This window comes from Zootermopsis nevadensis, unplaced genomic scaffold (assembly GCF_977971745.1).
Source record: "Zootermopsis nevadensis isolate Lab colony 2312 unplaced genomic scaffold, Znev_1.0 Znev_ptg000010l, whole genome shotgun sequence".
Lineage (NCBI taxonomy): Eukaryota > Metazoa > Arthropoda > Insecta > Blattodea > Termopsidae > Zootermopsis > Zootermopsis nevadensis.
This window is the reverse complement of record NW_028259142.1, coordinates 1,643,944-1,663,548: the sequence shown is the minus strand read 5'-3', so window position 1 is coordinate 1,663,548 and position 19,605 is coordinate 1,643,944. Positions and strand designations below refer to the sequence as shown.

Sequence of the window (19,605 nt, the reverse complement as noted above, 5' to 3'; positions counted from 1 at the left end):
GCTTATTTGTCTGAAAGAAACAAATAATGACTTTAAATATTATAATATGTTTTTAATATTGTGAAGTTATATTCCTTACGAGAACAGCCCGCCGCCTTTTGGAAATCTCTCTTCTGTGATTGGTCAATCTCTTCCCGCTTACCACAATAATATACCAATTAAACAAAGTACTCTAATTAATATAACAGTTCACAGTCGAGCAATGTTTACTTGTCTGAAAGAATCAATTAATGACTTTAAATATTATAATATGTTTTTAATATTGTGAAGTTATATTCCTTAAGAGAACAGCCCGCCGCCTTTTGGAAATCTCTCTTCTGTGATTGGTCAATCTCTTCCCGCTTACCACAATAATATACCAATTAAACAAAGTACTCTAATTAATATAACAGTTCACAGTCGAGCAATGTTTACTTGTCTGAAAGAATCAATTAATGACTTTAAATATTATAATATGTTTTTAATATTGTGAAGTTATATTCCTTAAGAGAACAGCCCGCCGCCTTTTGGAAATCTCTCTTCTGTGATTGGTCAATCTCTTCCCGCTTACCACAATAATATACCAATTAAACAAAGTACTGTAATTAATATAACAGTTCACAGTCGATCAATGCTTACATGTCTGAAAGAAACAATTAATGACTTTAAATATTATAATATGTTTTAATATTGTGAAGTTATATTCCTTAAGAGAACAGCCCGCCGCCTTTTGGAAATATCTCTTCTGTGATTGGTCAATCTCTTCCCGCTTACCACAATAATATACCAATTAAACAAAGTACTGTAATTAATATAACAGTTCACAGTCGATCAATGCTTACATGTCTGAAAGAAACAATTAATGACTTTAAATATTATAATATGTTTTAATATTGTGAAGTTATATTCCTTAAGAGAACAGCCCGCCGCCTTTTGGAAATATCTCTTCTGTGATTGGTCAATCTCTTCCCGCTTACCACAATAATATACCAATTAAACAAAGTACTGTAATTAATATAACAGTTCACAGTCGAGCAATGCGTACTTGTCTGAACTAAACATATACCTGATTTTGATATTATAATATGTCTTAAATATTACAAGGCAAGTAAATCCAGTCTTCTTATTACGATCTATTTCCTGATTGGTCAACGTATTCAAACTGTTGCTCAAAGAATCTTTGGTCAAAAAATGTACTGTATTTCAAATGAAATGTTTCACTCCAGCTATGCGTATTGTCTCAACTAAGCTCGTATTATAATATATCTTAAATAATATGAAATATTACTTGGCGAAAAAAATTCATATCGTCTGCTTGCGAGCTCTGTTTTGACTGCACAGACAATTTCCAAATATTGTCACAGAAATATTGATAATATTTTAATGTAATTATTTACAGTTATTATCTAAAGACAAATGTTGTTGGATGTTACTCTGACACCTACCCAATTATACACGTAGACTTATCAGGCCAATTATAAGCTTGATGGCAACAAAACTGATAAAAATATAAGCTTATGTTGAATTTCCCTTCTGTAAAACACTGATAGTTTTACACGAATTGAATTACGAGTAGAATTATTATATTGGAAACCCTTATGTTTACAACTAGTTAAATTATTTTTGAATGAAAAAGTAGGTTGCAAAATAGGTTTTTATCAAGTTTTTCTGTAATAATACGAAGCAAGAAACCCTTTAATGGCAGTAAAATATATTTAAACACTACGTATGTAAGTCTGTAGCTACAAAGTTTAACAAAATTCGATGTATCTTTCATGAAATATGCGGTTTAACGAACTTCGCTGTCGTGTGCGAGTTAAAATCTGGACCTAAATCCCGGTATCCATAAATAAAGTTTCTCGTGATTTTTCTCATTCTCTCAAGGAAGATGACTTAAGATAGTCCACGACTCCTTAATAAATACTCTTTTAATTCGTAGTTTGTGAATCATTCTGTCACTTAACGCGATAGTCTGAGCTCCAGAGATCGTCGTTAAACAAATCAAACCTTTTTTTTTAAAAAAAAGTATTGACGTTATAAATATGTATTAAAAATTCAAACTGATCCATGGTTTTGCCTTCCATTAAAGGAACTCACCTTGTAACTGATGCAAATCTATTAAAAGGTTTTGAACCAAAAATAATCTCTTACGTTTGTAGGATTTGAGGTTTCTATACGCCGGTTACTATGGAAAGGTCTTGTCTTCTGGGTTGTAACCCCGTGTAGTCTGATAGAACATTATCAACGTTTCAGAGGTCCCTGCTGCCTTCATAAGTGCAATCACGGCTACACGGTTCTACAACCCAGAAGATAGACAAGTTTTAGTTAATTTATGAAACTTTTAACAAATAATTATATGACAATAATGTGAAGAGGGTAATCCGAAACTCATAACTTTAAGCACATAATAACAACAATGAGTCTCAAAGACCTGTCTCTTGGTTAGGATGCCATAACCTCATTGTTGATATCACAACATTTCCTGCTATTTATGGAAATCTGACGATACATCATTTTAACTGTTTGTAATAATCTGAGTTGTGTTCCATTAAGTCTCGACGTTGAGCATTGCTACGTAAAAGAGTGGCGTTCTTCTCTTGTTTCACATCGCACCTGTTGCTCGTCTGTTGAGCGTGGGAAACTCCAGCCAACAACAACGCACGTAAAACGTGAGGTAGGTCAGAACTGCTTTCGCCCTTGGTTAGAAGTAAATGGCATGAGTTATCAGAGGGGTTGGAGGGTGGGGAAATATAAATAGCACACACAACGAGCATTATTTTCCAAGGGCATTGATTTGTTTTCATATTTGCCCCGGATACTGCATGGGACGCTGTGGTGGGGAGGGAGGGGGGTCAGTATAGCGACTGAACTACGGACTGGAAGACCGTGGTTCGATCCCCGACAGACCGTATGTCCAGACCGATCATTCGGCCCACCCAGTCTCCTATCCAATGGGTACCGGGGTTCTTTCTAGGGGGTACAGAGCGGCCGGGGGGGGGGTGACATTGACCTCTAACCCCTTTCTAGTGCTGAGGACAAGACGTATATAGTTTATTCTTGTAAACATAAAAATATAAAAAAAGCTAACAACTACAGTTTTGTGTGACAGAGCATCCATATTATGCTTGTTAACCGGGTTTACAAGGCTAACATGAGGTTTTATCCCCTTTTGGTCTTATACCCAGAGAGGAAGATACAGATTACGGATATCTGATGACACAGCGCTGGAGAAAACGGATGCTGGAGTATAATTGTTAGGTTGATAAAAGAATTAGCGGGATGTGGTGAAAGGAGGGTGAGATTGGCAGGGCATGTAGCACGCATGGGAGAGAAGAGGAATGCACGGCGGGCAAACCAGAAGGAAAGAGACCACTGGGAAGACCTAGACGCAGATGGGAGGATAATATTAAAATGGATTTTAGATCAATAGGATGGGGTGACATGGACTGGATTCATCTGGCTCTGGACAGGGTCCAGTAGTGAAAACTGCAATAAATGTCCAGTCTCCATAAAAGAAGGTGGATTTCTTGGGCAGTGGCCTGACACGTGTTGTCATAATGTACGGAGTGCAAAAACGTGGTCGACTTTAACTAATTAGGTAATGAAAGTCATGAAAGATGTCACTAGCGATCAAGGCCCGTTGTCAGAATGCAGTTACCTTTAACTAATTAGGTAATGAAAGTCATAAAAGATGTCACTAGCGATCAAGGCCCGTTGTCAGAATGCAGTTACCTTTAACTAATTAGGTAATGAAAGTCATGAAAGATGTCACTAGCGATCAAGGCCCGTTGTCAGAATGCAGTTACCTCTAACTAATTAGGTAATGAAAGTCATAAAAGATGTCACTAGCGATCAAGGCCCGTTGTCAGAATGCAGTTACCTCTAACTAATTAGGTAATGAAAGTCATAAAAGATGTCACTAGCGATCAAGGGTCGTTGCCAGAATGCAATTTTTAGAACATAAATTGGTTTATAGTTTGAAATATTTCATTTTGTCGCATTTTATAAATTGCACATAATTTCGTTATGGTATATTTTTGAATGACAATAATAAAGTAAATATAGAAGGTTTGTAATTAATGTAATTGTAGAATGTTGTACAATGATACGGAAGATGAGATGCAATGCCTAGTTAATTTTAATGTTGCTTCAGAATTAATCAAATTAATAAATTCTTTTGAAGATAGTGAGTGCATCGTCAGAAAATGCATTCCAACAGTACAATTTAAGAAAAATGCGTAATTAATTTTAAACATTATATTTATAAAAATTGTGTTTGAATTACTCTATAGTGTGTTACAATCGAATTCTCCGACAATTTTCATTCGATTGCGTCCATCACTCCGACTAAGCCTATCGCGTCCTCTTGTCGATATTTGTAAAGGATACTAATCGATAGTTACAGAGGTTGTAATAAACATGTTTTTCCTTTTGTACATTGTCTTAATTATTTATTCTGGGCAAAGCTCGTCCTTTGAAAGGGTTTCATAGATACTTAGTAATTACTTTAATTAGGTGCATGCAATTGTTGTGGTTACAAGTAGGTGCATTCTGATTGGTTCATATGTGTACGGGACCTTGATCGCTAGTGACATCTTTCATGACTTTCATTACCTAATTAGTTACAGGTAACTGTATTCTGGCAACGGCCCTTGATCGCTAGTGACATCTTTCATGACTTTCATTATCTAATTAGTTAAAGGTAACTGTATTCTGGCAACGGCCCTTGATCGCTAGTGACATCTTTCATGACTTTCATTACCTAATTAGTTAAAGGTAACTGCATTCTGACAACGGGCCTTGATCGCTAGTGACATCTTTCATGACTTTCATTACCTAATTAGTTAAAGTCGACCACGTTTTTGCACTCCGTACATTATGACAGCCCGAAGTTGTAATAATAATATTTTAAATTAGCCATTTGGTTAGCAATCATTGGAATTATGTGTGTATTTGGTTCAATTCCTGAACGTTACGTTAATATCTTCATTTCCCACAAACTGATAGATGCGGCAGTAGATTCTATAAGACCATACACTTTTCAAACCACATTGTTTTCTAACAGCGATTAATGTATATCTCATCTCCTGTTATCGCTGCATAATAATAACATATGCACGATAAATGAATAATGAAACAAATAATGTTCAATTTATCTTAGTAATGGTCTTTGTTAAGGTAAAAGAAAGATTTCACGAGCGATTTCAAGACATTGGCCATCGTTCATAGAGTGTAACGTAGTTTAAATGTGTAAATAGGATAATTTCAGGGTTGGTATTCCAGGCTGTAGCTTAAGACAAACGAATATGAGAAGTTGTTCGTTCCCCCACTCCAGAACACTCAGTGTCCACGCCTTGTTTTGATTCTTCATCTTTCCCACGCATCGGAGTAGCCCGACACTGTTTTCAGTACACGTGTTCGCATAAACTGTTGGCTTCCAACTTACAGTGTAAAATCCTGTGTTCTGAGAGTACTCTACGTGCAATTAATAGGTGTATTATATACGTGTCTTTGTATATATATAATATTGGAATATTCCGTGTTATGTGGTTAGGAAACTCCGTTAAATGGCTTATTTATCAGATATCTGTTTAATAATCTCTCAAAGCTTCATACTTTAAGTGAAATAAAGAATCGACGAAGTTTCTGGAATCAGATTTCTTGTTTAAGTGAGATACTGTTAGCATCTCAAGAGCACTGCTCTGAAAGGCAGACTCAGAGGACGGAAACATGTAAATATTCAGTTCAAAGAAATTCATGGACAAATTTTTACGTGGTTGAGTGAGAACCATCGGATTATGTTAATGTCTGATACTTTTACTGTAGGGAGTTTTTCGTTTCCAGATGCTGGGGAATTTCTGTTACGTGGAAGTTAGTTATTCAGATAAATCTTCAGAAGTTTGACCTGGAATTTACGTACTAACAAGCATGACTACGTCATCTTCGATAAAAGATTACTTAATGGAGGCAGTGAGCACTCCTGAAACGTCGGTCAGTTTATACCAGACTACACAAAGCAGATTTCCGGAAGACAGTCGTGTTCATAATGGTCACCTTGAGAACCTGATATCACCTAATAATATTGTGTATTTAAATTTACTATTTATCATATTTTAAAATCCGGATTAAATTAGGCAACACCAAAAATTTTAATAACGTTGGTGTTGGTTTGATTTTGATGGTGAATGACGTAAAATGAATATGTGTCACGAGTCCCGGCAGGACGACATGAACTGCGCTGATAAAAGTGCCATCTTTTGGGTGAAATTAAGTTATAATTCGACTTCCCGCCGGGTTGTTTGAGAGAGTCGCTGCACTGCGTCGAGGAACAAAGGATTTTTGTCTGTCTCCGAAATTCTGCATCGCGCATTGCTTAAACTGCACATCTTGTGTGATAGAACAGGGTCCAATAGCGTAAGTTGTATTAATTAAACGAATTGAAAGTAATTAATATGTGATTGACATTAATACAGTTAAATTAAGTGTAGTCCAAACGCGGCAGTTCGATTCTAGAACAGTGCATCGCATCTATCAAGATGGAGAACTATATAGTTATGAATGTCTTAGGCATTTTGACGCACATTTATTATCAGAAAACACTTTAAATATATGTGGTATTGTAAATGAATGATTTATTTAAGAGTTAGTAGATTTTTTGGCAATATTTATAAACACGTAGTGTATGTTACTGCCCAGAAACGATCTATTTTTAATTTACGTGTTAATAAATTGACAGCAGTTGTTCATTGCAAAAGTTTAGCCATTTTGGATTTCCAAGGCTTGTGTTATGGTACGAACATGGTAAAACTAACTTGAATCATACTTTATGCTATAATGGTAATGCTCTGCAAAGTTCGTAGTAATTTGTTTTCCAAATTTTATTATCAGACAAGTAAGGATTGACTTTATTCTTAGTCATAATATGTATAATTAATATTTTGGTCTTTTATATGCTCACGTTAACATACGCATTTGATGTAAAGTCGTAGCCATCTTGCATAATTTTTATAATTTTCTAGGGCATTTTTTGATAAACAGTACAAATAGCCACAGATTCCAAGATTATGCAGAACTCTTTAGCTGTACTTGTTTACATGGAATCAGCTCCAAACAAATACGTAGTAGTATTTTAATAATTATTACGAAAGAAATCGAGAATGTTCTAGCACTGCGATGAACAAAAGTATATGAATGTATATTAAATAGTTAATTGAATAAAAATTTTCTTGGATATTATCCATCGTCTAGTAAATATAAATGTAAAACGACGTTTCGGAGATGGGACTCTATCTCCGTCTTCAGGTTCCTACTCAGTTGGGCCCACTAGATAGAGCTAATCCCTAATAGTTATCTTTATCATGGTTAAGATCATAAACTACTACTAAAAAACATTGCCGATTTTCGTTCATAAGCAACTTAATTCGAATCCCGGCCAGATAACTTCAGGCTTTACTGATGCTTTCGTGATTTTATTCAGTATCTGTTATCATATTCTTCCCACGTACTTTCTTATTACATTATCCTGATCGCTCGTAATGGAATGATGTATTTTCTGATTTTATTTCCCACGCCTTAAGAATACTTTCAGAAATAACCATTTTGTTGGTGTAACTAATCACTATAGCAGGCAGTGTTTGTGTTGCACGGTTTGCATAAACAGACTTCAGTTGCAGGATGGCTGTTGCCATGGTTAGTACCAACCTAAAATCACTGCACTTTTTCATATATTATAATTCTTCACTTGACAATAAAAATACGTCAGAAAAAATTCTTATTTTTTATCATATTTAAATTTATACTGAGAGAATTCAGTGGTTTTTCTCAGGCCTTACCAGATAGTAGCTTCAAACAGCCACATTCAGAATCCTTCAGGCTATAAAATTCCTCTCACTATGTTATTATTATAAAATTATTTAATTTAATTATTATTCAGTAGCAATTATTATTATTGTTGTTATTATTACTATTAGCAGTTGTGGATTTTTTATTGCAGAAACTCATCTCAGTTCTGTTGAAGACCAAAGTCATTATTATTATTATGAACTGATGGGTTTTTCTCGAGGCACTCTTTTTCATCTCAGTATTCTCATTCCTTGTAGTGTTGTGAAGACGTGTTAATGCCATTTTAATTTGCGAAAGGTGGTAAACGTGTCTGACGAATCAATTTTCAGATTGCAGAATTTTCTCACATTTTAGTTTTTGTGGTTCATGCTTCATTGTTTTATGATGACTCATTATAATTGATGAGTTTGCTTCAAGTGTAATCTTTTCCGAATATTAAGCTTTTAATATCCATTACATTCTTCCATTATGACAGATTCCCGCCCCCTTCGCCCCAACTTTGTTCCCTCTGGGCACAAAAGAAATTTGTCAGGAACTTACAATTACACGAAGAATTTCTAGTAAGAAATTAGCTTCACTATGATACTAATGACGTCTAAAATACTTCCAAATATTTTAATTACATACGCTGGGCACGCATATTACATTTTGATTAAGGATTCTTAATCGTACTGGAAAATATTTAGAGAATTGATATGAATTTCTTTACTTAGGATGTATCCTCATTACGACAATTATGAATGAAGTTACGTGCACATTGTATTAAAATTACGTAGTCATTATTTAAAGGCAGATTTCACATATGAATTGTACAAATTAGCAATCTCTTTGCATTACTAACAAACTAAGGAACTAACTCTTCTCTCTGCTTGTAGTATTAATAGTAGTGTTGTACTTTTCCTTGCATGGCCGGCAAATACTAGCATTTAATTATTTGTACATTCCTATGTGCCAACTGCCATATTTATTTTGATTTAGAACAAAAAATTAGTTAAAAATCTTTTATATGAATTCCGATGCACTGGATACATGAATTTAGTAATAAGCTAGAATCTCAATTTCTATAAAAGCAACTTTGAATTCGTAACATGGGTTCTCACAATGTGGTGCGCGGTCCGGTACAGGCAAGATGTAAATCTGAGATTCCTTTAGCACACCTCGATATTATCGAAGCAACTTATTTCTTCGAGATATATTCATGTGAACTATAGCCATGAGATTTCGTTTACAGTTTGCATTGAATGACTACGTCCATATGAACTCCGAAGCAATGAACAGCTTATTTCTAGTATTACAATTTTTTGACTTAATCTGGTTCAAATTCTTCGTAAAAACATTTTACATTTATATATTTGCTAGAGCATTTAATTCGTTTTCGAAAGGGCTTTTTGAGCTTGAAATAGTTTGTGGAACCTACATTTTTAATTGTATTCAGCGTTCAGGTATCTAATCACGACAGACGACCAGGACAGAAAATTATTTTAATCTCGAATTTATTAAAACAAATGACGTATCGTTGTGAGAGAAGTTACGAGATCTCATTGGTCGGTCCCATAGGCAGATCTGAGCTCTTAATTTCAGGCATTCTGCAAAACTGAGTATTATTTTTGTTTCCTTGATTGAGAATAACGATTTCAAAATTTAATCGAATATTAGTGTGTTCTTCCAGGAAAACGATCTTACGGCTTTAATGTATAACGATTAATTATTCAGTTATTCATCAGATTTTGACGAAACAGCATTCCTACATATCTTTTTGTAAACCGAAAATCTCCCTCTATATGTCAGAAATAATTGCCAATGTTCTTATGTAACTGTATTCCCTCTGTCTTCAGTAAGATATTTCAGACAAAGAATTAGATCGGAACATAAATTTTCGTGATATCTGGCCACATTCTGTATCGGGATAGTCGCATTGTCTGCAGTTAGACCAAGCCAGCATCCTCAAACTATCACTCATTCCTTGTCCCACCATTCTCATGCCTCATTTCGTCTCCGGCTTCGTAACTTCCGTATGTGATGTCAAGCAAATCCTTCAGAACAGAGATTTCCCTGTCTCTCTTTACGTAACAGAAATATTTTCAGGAGGCTTCGTGTCTTAATAGAAGACGCGCGCAATTTTAATCCGACTGTACAGACAGGCCGTTGTCTGCTCGCAGCGCAGTGCCTAATCCAATCTCGAGAGAATTCAAGAAAGACATTTGTGGCGGCGGAACGCCACTGGAACGAATAATATTATTTCTGTATAATTTTATTTAGTGCATAAGCAATTGATCAGAAGTCAGGATTAGTGAAGATGGATTGCATGGATAAATGTGCCCATATTAGATTGTGCATTAGTGTGCCGAAGTCAGTGTAATTGTACGACTTATAGATTTAGGGTGTTCAAGCTGAGCACAGGTATTTGCAATTCTGCGTGGTTTTCACACGTGCACACACAGCAGAGGCATATTAAGCTGATTTAATGAGAATGACTTATAGTCAGGCGGGTAACTTCTGGTTACGACTTTACATGGATATGCCCTTTATCTCCACCATTTTTAAATTAATGACAAAATTCATAGGTCAATTTGCTTTGTGCGGGCAGGTCGTGAGTGTGTGTGTCGTGAGTGTGTGTGTCGGGAGTGTCGCCATTTCTTTTAAACGCGTTCGTACGGGAGAGTTTGTAGGCAGTCCTAGAGCAGATCTGCGGAACCACTCCGCAGGAAACGTGAATGTGAGGTTAGGTTAGTGATGTGGTCTGAAGGACGTAACGCGAGATTATTCAAGACGGAAGTGATTTTAAATCCGGCAGGTTTCTACCAATATGTTGTGTTAATTTCAGATTTTCGGTAATGTTAATTATTCTGGGACATCAAGTTCGAGGCAGTGAAGGTTACGCGTGAATTTTTCATTAATTTCCACTAAAGAAGTGTGATTTTCGTGTGACCGCGATTCTGACCGTCCTCGAAGTGTTTGTGAGTTGGTTTTACGTCATAGTTTTGTTAGATTCTGTGAACGGCTTCGTCGTTCCAGTGGAGGATCGGCGTCCATCGGACATCAGAGGAAGACATCGAACCATGGACCAAGGCGGACGGAGCAACGCGCAAAGAGTAAAGTTAAGAAGACAAAAACCAGTGTCGGCCGAACCCCTAGTGGTTGAGGACCCATCCGCTGGAGGATGGGCTGGGTGCTCGCGGCAAATCTTGTACGCCATTGCATCGGCACGGTCTTATCAGAGCAGCCAGGCCCCAGGTTGCCAACGATAACCACGTCGGTCCGTGCCAGGCAACTTGTATTTGACGCGGCGCCCGCCACGACTGAGGGCATGTTAGGTTAAGGTCAAGTTGGCAACCCTGTGTATTAATATACATTTTTTTTATAGTTTGTAAGAGTCCTCCCTGCCCTCCCCGATAGGTGCCCATGTTAGGTCGCGTGCACTTAGCTTTTGTGTCCATGGCAATGGACGGTCACTTAGGAGGGTTTGATATTTCTGTGTGTGTGTGTGTTCTTTTTTTATCACAGGGTGCACAACTTGACAGGTTCGGTCGGCACGACCAATGAAATCAATGCGAGAAGGAGAGACAGACAAAAAGAACTTTTGCATTCTCTTCCTGTGAACAAATCGCATTGCAAGGAAAAAGATTCAGTTTAACGTAAAATACAACTCGTCGGTCTTTCGCTTCAATGTTGAAAGATCCGCCTGAATCTGTGAGGTTTCTAGGATAAGGTTTGTTTGTATTCTCATGTTCTGTGGTTCCAGGTCATCGATTGAGCATTTAATCTTTTTTACAGCCACTGAAGAAACTCGTTAGACCGCGTGACGGAATCGTGGAAAAAAGAAATAAATAAATAAATAAATTGAGTCATATTTGGATTTCGCGTTTCGCGTGTCAAAAAGAATCGCGAAATTGTCGTGATTTTTCGGATTTTGCGTAAAGAAGGAATTTGCAGTCGTAAAAATACGTGTTATTATGAACATTTTCATTTATTGCTGTTTTGATGTTGTTCGATTTCGTAAGTAGATTTTTTAAGACGAGGAATTCTTTTCGTACGCATGTATGAAGGCGAAAGAGATCGTCGTGTTTTGGAACTCGCTTTCGGAATTTTGTCTTCGAATTGGACGGAGCTTCGTTATTTGCGATCTGCGTGTTCACTTGAAGGAACCGCCGATTTATTGTTTCGCGATGAACTGAGGTGGTCAGTTTTGATTTCGTTATGGATTCAAGTTATTGATTCGCATCGGAATTCTTGGAATGATTTTTCCTTGAAGAAGATTCACAGCTCAGGTGAGTACTCTGCCGTGATTTTCTCAGTTACTTCCAGATTGTGTTTGTTGCTGATCTTATAGAAGGTTTGTTTGTTTGTTTGCTTCGTATGTTTCAGGTCCCGCTCACGTCCTGTGCCTCAACGTGGCGAGCGGGTGAAACAAAGAACGATGGACGTCCGAAATTTGTCATTTTTACCGAGAATATAAAATTCCCGATTGTGGATATAAAGTTTTATTTTTGTTCATGTATTTCCACTGCCCTATAATTTTTTTCAAGACTTGAAAAATTTATTTTTTGTTTATATAATTTGTAACACGTTATTTCCTCTATATCATTATTTTAATATTGCCCCTTACGTTGTCATTATCCACTAATCGGCTGAACTGATAGTAAGTCCAAGATGGAGGAGTGCGAAGCAAAATGTTGCCATCATCCGGCTGCAAGAATTTTGTCACGAGTGGTCGGTCAAAAGTAGAGATTCCGTCGAGTCGTGAAATGGGCGCAATTTCGCTGGTACTGCGCATGTCCAAGCTGGATTCCCTGCAGCCGGCTCATAGTAAACATGGTTGCCCGATACCACGTGTTTTAGACTGGTTTCTGTATCACTAACTGTTTCGTTGTTATTGTTAATCAGTGTTCAATAATTCCGTGTCCTGACTATTTTTTGTTATGATAATGCTAATGAGCAAAGGAAGTGTATCATAGTTACAACAAATTACTATTTCTAAATTGTCTTCGAGTGAAAGAGGTGATGTAAAAATCATGGCCGCCCTCTTCCGGACATACAGATAGTTACAACGTCGTCGAGCACGTATGGGTTTTCTCCTGATGTAAATTTACTTTTCATTTATTTGTATTGTTATGTGTTGAAGAACTATTCTGGTTTTTACCCCGTGCGCAGCGCTACCACTCCTCAGACCCACGAGCCGCCATTGTGTATTGCGTTTTAATTCGAAATGCGGGCACTTTCATGGCGTAAACCCCTGTCAGTTGACTTGTGTTCGTCTGTAAATAATTTTTTTCATCATAATATTTCTTACCTTTGCTTGTAATTTTGATGAAATATTTGGTACTTGTACTCTTCACGAAACATCTATGTACCACACTTAATTTGTTAACACTTTGTGGTGCACAAATGTCATTTTATGCATGAACGTAAATGTATTTTATGTATATTTTAATACATATTTATTATACCGAGACGTTTGTCATCCTGGTATTAAAACGTGTGTTTCGGTCAGTAGTGATGTTTGTTTGTTATTTAGGCATGTGCACTGTAGGGTAAACGAAGAAGCTGATAGCAAAACAATAGTAAATTTGAACGGCTCTGTGGATGGTGTACATTTAGTAGGTGTATTAGTAATCACTGAATTTAATGAAAATGTTATATTAAGATATTGATCTATATTATGAATCCATATAAATTTCATTAAAGGCAGTCTTTTAGGAGCTGGGTACATGGTCAGATAATCGTAGAATGTGTTACAGCCCTTACGTTCCAAGGGCCTTACAACAAGCTGAAGGGAATAAACCTCTCTCATAGCAACAGTTATGTAATGGAAGTTTTACCATTATCTGCCAAAGGGCAAAAAGAAAAGTTAGGTTATTCACATAAGAATTGCGACTCGTAGGTTAAAAGCCTCTAACCAAGATTTTCTGAAGTCCACCGTACAATTTTTGATCAAATTTTTTTCAAGCAACTGTGTGCTGTAATTTGCGGACGGACATGATGAAACTGACAGGTTGAAATCCACCAAAAACAATTAGTGTTATTTGATGTTAGTAATGCTCTGTAACATGCATGTAAAGTTTATTTTCATCAGCATATGGGGAAATTTAAACGGTGCACAAAAGTATTCAAAGTGCTGGAACAGAAAAAGAAATTTGTATGTTGGTGGAAGCTGAGTCATTACCTTTCCTTTAAATCACATTCATTTGACTACATTTCTTGGGTTGATAAATCTAATAACTAAATTTGAAATTAAGGAAATGCATCGTTCTTTGGCTAAACAGGATAAACTTATAGAAAGCAAATTTTGAAATTATTTTCTAACAATAAAATTCTCCTTCTACAGCAATTCATGACCCTGAAATACTGAGCTGCATATTAAGTTCCCAGTTACAGATCTTGCCAATCTGAGCCAGTAATGAAACAACAATGAAATTCATTTTCATATGAATGATGTAGTGTGTGCAGTGTTGGTAACTTACTGGCCTTCTACTTATAAAACAGGTTTGTCTATATTATATTCTTTATTATGACAAAAGCTAAATCATGGAAAATTTCAAATGAAGTTCCACGTTTACAACGTAACCATTTCAAAAATGTTTTTGTCTTCGAGATTTCCTTGGCCTTAAAAAGTGAAGAAATTTCCAGTAACTGGCATTAAATAGAGGAATATAGCTTTGTTTATTTCAGATTCCTTGAGAGAAAAAAATGGAATTACGCAGTCTTTTGTTAAAGAGTAGCGCCTAACACTCTGTACATTCTTCTTGGATTTTTGTTTGCAGTAGGTAAATCATGATTAATGTTTGATTATCTGTAATACAGATAATATGCATTAAAAATGTCATGAAGACATTAATTTATATTGTCACTTTCTTTGGAGAGATTGTTTAGTAACGTTCTCTTAAAAGTGGTGAACATGATTCAGTGTTCAACAATTCAGCATTTTGCCAACAGATTATGTTTGCCACAAAGTTAGCCTGATCGATGTCATGTATAAAGACATTGAATGAAATTGGGGGGGGGGGAAGTCCACCACAAACATTCCCTTTGTACAGAGTGTTCTTCTAGGCGGATTACCAGCAGGTTGTAGTTTTGATGGAATGCATGCTGAAGAGAATCTCATAACCAGCAGGTGAACTTTGATAAGTTGTCAACACTGGATACCTGCTTTCAGAAATCCGCTTGATGAAACAGTCAGCGTTATGATCCAGCATCTTCATCCCTGGGGAAGAAACTTGTGGTACACACCGTACAAAAGATGAATGGACCCTAGATTAAGTTCCGATATTAATCCTATCCTGCCAGTAATCATACTTCGTTCATCAAGCAAACGAGGGAGAGCGTCACGACAAGAGAGAAAACGCATCTCTTAAAACCTCTCCTATGGAAACGCCAATATGTGTTGTAAGGTACATGTCATGGGTAGTGCATGAATGTATATATGTACATGGGAATTTATTTATTTACAAATTCTATGTACAGTAATATGGTATATTTTAGTGTGTGTTTGTGTATCTTACTGTGTGGATCAATTAAATAAATCTATGACTCAGCTAATACAGATCTAACAATACATGATCTACAGTTGTTTCTTGTAGTATCAAAATATTATTAGCATGTACACTGGACCCTTGATATCCATAAACTTCCCTCTCTGTTATTCCTCATATCCACCATCCAGTATTAAATACCATTATTTCTATTCTCGTCGTCATGTCAACACGTGTATCACTTCCATCATTGAGTAGCATCAATCTACCAGGGACTCTCCGAGTTCCGGTTGTGTCTTATTTACTATATTTTTCAATAGACTCAGTGGTCAAGTCTGCAAAGTTGAATGAAAAGCTAAATGCCCAAAAGTGGTTTCTACTTTTAAAACAAATTCAAAATTATTGCTGATTTTGAAGCTGGGAAATGCCCAGTGGACATCAGACACGAACATGGAATAGTACCCATAATATTAAGAAATAAAAATATGTTTCAAAGGAGAAGAAAATGTTTTGCTGAAAGTGGAGATGATGTTACTGATTTTAGGTTTCCATCAGCAACCTAAGGGGTAAAATGTATTTGTACTTTGATAACAAGAAGGCTAACATAATTTTTCAATTCTTAAGGCCAGTCTTTATTGCTGGCTTTTCTTTTTTTAACCTGATAAAGATTTTAGTTCCCCATTGTACATGCTTTTACTATCCGTGGGATTATTTCAGTATTGTGAGTAGGATCCTATCAGCAGCCAAGTCTTAAAGCCTATTACCTGCGTTGAATCTCCTCCAGAATGTGCCACGCGGTAATCTATAATCTCAACAAATATTTCACAGCAAGAAATAAATTTTGTAGTATGTGCCAAAGTTCACAGTCTGTAATTTCTGTATCATTATTTGTAGTGTCTTTTAAGTGTTCTGATTATTCTTACGAATGTTCAGCTTCAAGTTCTGCCGCAGAATCGTAGGCCAGAGTACTCGTGACAATGTGCAGCAGCAAATGAACAGTAATTCATGTAATTAACAAATATGGGCAGAAGTTGTGTGTATTTTCAGCAGAATAAATGTACTGAAAAATCAGTGAATGAGTAATCAGAAAAGAATATTTTCAAGACTTTACAAGATGTTACTTTTATCTGAATCAGAAAATAGACAGAAATAATAAACTCACTTTTATGATCTGAAGCTTTCATGGTATAATGAATTCTTCTCAGGCTACCAGCCATGTAACGTGGCTTACTGAACAAGGACAAAGATCAAGATGGTTCTTGAAACGGTGGTTTCGTCATTAAGGCACCTTACATGGCTGGTAGCCCAAGAATAATTTACAATGAACACATTTTTCAGAATAGTTGATGTGATGGCTGTGAATCATTATGAACAACATCAGGTAGTTGGAGCATGTCACTAGTTCACTCCAACACACTGAGAATAAGAAGAAAGGGCAGTATTCAACTTCTCATGGACATGAGCATGCATTTTGAGATGTCCTAGTTCCATGAATCTTTTCCCACAGTTCTGACACTCATGTGGTCGTGCACCACTGTGAATCAACACGTGCTCCTGGAGGGACTCCTTTTGGCTGAAATGTTTGCTGCACACTTGGCAGACGTGTGTCCGCTGTCTGACATGGATGCGGGTGTGCTCTTTCAGGGTGCTCGACTGTGCAAATCTCTTCTCGCACATGTCACAGGCAAAGGGACGTAGATCTAAGTGTGTCGTGGAGTGCTTCTCCAGAGCACTGGGTTCACTAAAGGCCTTGCCACAGTCCTGGCAGATGTGGGTTTGGTCCTGCGGATGAACCCGATAGTGATTCCTGAGGGCGCCCAACTGTCTGAAGGTCTTGCTGCATGTCTGGCAGCGGTATGCACGTTCCCCAGTGTGTGTCACGGTATGCCGCACAAGTGCTCCGACCTCTGTGAAGCGCTTCTGGCATGTTGGGCATTCGTGGGGTCGCTCTCCTGTGTGAATGAGCATATGCTTCTTCAAAGTGCCACGCTGCGTGAAGCACTTGCCACAAACGGAACATTCGTGGGGTCTCTCCCCTGTGTGGATAAGCAGGTGCTTCTTGAGAGTGCCAATCTGCGCAAAGCGCTTGTCACACTCTGGGCAGGCATGGGGTCTCTCCCCTGTGTGAGTCCGGGAGTGCTTTCTCAAGTTGTCTATCTTTTTGAATGTCTTGTTGCACTTTGGGCATGGATACGGGCGTTCCTCTTCTTCAGCGAAATCGTTCTTGCCTGATTCAACATCACTAATTTCATCACCTAACTCAAAATAACTTTTAGGGTCTGGTACTATGATTTCTTCATCACTGCACTCATCCTCCACTTTAATGTGTTTGACATCCACAAAACCAAACTGTAACTCATTACACGAATTCTCTTCCTGATCTTGTTTGTTTGGTCTGCTGCATCCCTCAGCATCCACAGATTCTGTCTTGAGAGGTGTGTTAAACTCCTCTTTCCCTTGTTTCTTAACTAACAAACCAGTGACTTCAGAGTCCTTTTTTGTATCCCTGTCAGAGTCAGAATCTTCATCAACCTGCCAAAGAAACATCAGAAACTTTTGTTAGTCGCAATCCAGGGCAATGGGTAATTCACATGTTATATGTCCACAGCAGAGGATCAATTAGCACAAAGTATAGAGTACAGACATCAATAAAACGTGAATTTCCAAACTGGTGTAGCATGTCAGATAGGATGACATGGACTGCATTCATCTGGCCCAAGATGGGGTCCAGTTGCGGATTTTTGGGAATGTGGTAATGAAACTTCTGGTTCCATAAATAGCCGGAAATTCATGACTACCTGCAAATGGTTCTAAATAAGGTCTCTGCTGCATGACGTTAGCTTGAACACAGCAACAAACTAGAACGTATGGTTCTGATGTCATTTCTGACACTTACAAAGGGGTTCATTTACATTAGAAATTTTGCAGTATATCTTTAGAAGTAAGGTGACCAGTTCCATTACGTAAATCGGAATGGTTTGGGTTTGCGCTAGAACCAGTAAATGAAACCGAAGTTCATTGACAGTTTTGCAAATAGCATTCAAATCCGGCCTTGTTCCAGTTACGTTCTACACATGCATTACTTTCAGTCTGCAACTGTGACATAAATTACACGGCTCCCAAAAGAGTTTCTCAAAGCCTATAGTTTCACAACAAACATCTTACCATTCCTTGTTCCATTGAAATCACTTTTTTCTATATGAACTCTGGCACAAGTGAATAACAAATTCTATTACACTCTTGCGCATTACGTAAGGTCGTTGGCGTCTTTACTTCTAAGCGCTGCTAACAGATGGCGAAAGCTTCTAGGTTTCTTGTGCCATCTATAGAAATGATACAAACTAATCATCCGTCCTGGTGCCATGCCGATATTCATCAAATGCGAAAGGAACCTCCAAAGCCGAGTTACGATCGTGAGGTTTGAGGTTCTCGCAAAGATAAAAATGTTGCTTGTACTCGGTCTTTCTGGGTTATGTCGTCGGGGGACACCGGCATCTTGGAGGTGCCACGTTCCTTTATAAGGATTCGTTCTGGCATCTGGCAATTTTAACTGTTCTGTCGAAATTAATAAATAAGAGAACTCTGAAATTGGATATTTGTTTTCAACGCCATGCGGCGGGCGGTGACGTCACTAGACGGCTTCATAGGGACTGTTGACTTAGATCACTCCTGCTCGAAACTAATAATGGTATGGTCATTGTTACGTTTATGTGAACCGATTGTTTTAAGCCTAAAATGACCGATGGTCATTAGTTCCTAGGAAAAACTTGGTAGATAGACAGACAGACATGTACAAGTCCGCAAGGTGTCCCTTACTCACGTCAGAGCGTGACGATCACCTACACCCAGTCTGCCTAACATCATTAATCCCTCTATTTAAACAATGAAAGGAGTTTTCATCAGCTGTTGAAGGATTCTTGTACTTTGCCGAGTTATTTCTAAATTGGTAGCACAATTTCAATTCGTTTATGTCCTTATAAAAATATCTAAAATGTAGTTCCGGTTGCCATCGAATGGTTGGTACTCCTGCTTTATATTCGGGAGGTCTGTGTTTCAAAACATGGCCCGGAGTTCAGTAATCCTAACAGGTTTTATGTAGTTTTTCTTTATATCTTCATGCAAATGTCCTGATAGTAACTTAAATGAGGCCACTACAACTTTGTTCCATATTTTGCCCAATTCGTCATATCATCAATGCTGTGTAGTCTGAGCTACTGTCAGCGTCGTTAATCGAACAATAAATAAGTTACGTTTGTTTCAAGCTCAGTCCGTTAGGCGCTTTCCTCTCCTCTCCCTGCAAGACCTACCACTTTCA

The 19,605-nt window shown here is 37.4% G+C and overlaps 1 protein-coding gene and 1 long non-coding RNA gene across 3 annotated transcripts; one reads left to right on the top strand and one right to left on the bottom strand.

Annotated features, from left to right (window-relative positions):
- The first annotated feature begins 12,591 nt into the window (after positions 1–12,591).
- Positions 12,592–15,373, top strand: LOC110827272 (uncharacterized). 2 transcript variants are annotated; one of them, XR_015534451.1, is made up of 3 exons: positions 12,592–13,418; positions 14,147–14,304; positions 14,975–15,373. It is a non-coding gene; the product is annotated as an uncharacterized LOC110827272 (long non-coding RNA). The 2 variants fall into 2 exon arrangements; XR_002542260.2 differs by having other exon boundaries at positions 12,593–12,901.
- A 928-nt stretch (positions 15,374–16,301) lies between these two features.
- Positions 16,302–18,588, bottom strand: LOC110827284 (uncharacterized). The gene is made up of 2 exons (XM_087346175.1): positions 18,456–18,588; positions 16,302–17,822 (listed from the first exon to the last, which is right to left on the bottom strand). Exons 1-2 carry the CDS (start codon positions 18,468–18,470, stop codon positions 16,689–16,691), a joined length of 1,149 nt encoding a protein of 382 aa, XP_087202301.1. The 5' UTR covers positions 18,471–18,588; the 3' UTR covers positions 16,302–16,688.
- Positions 18,589–19,605: the final 1,017 nt, after the last annotated feature.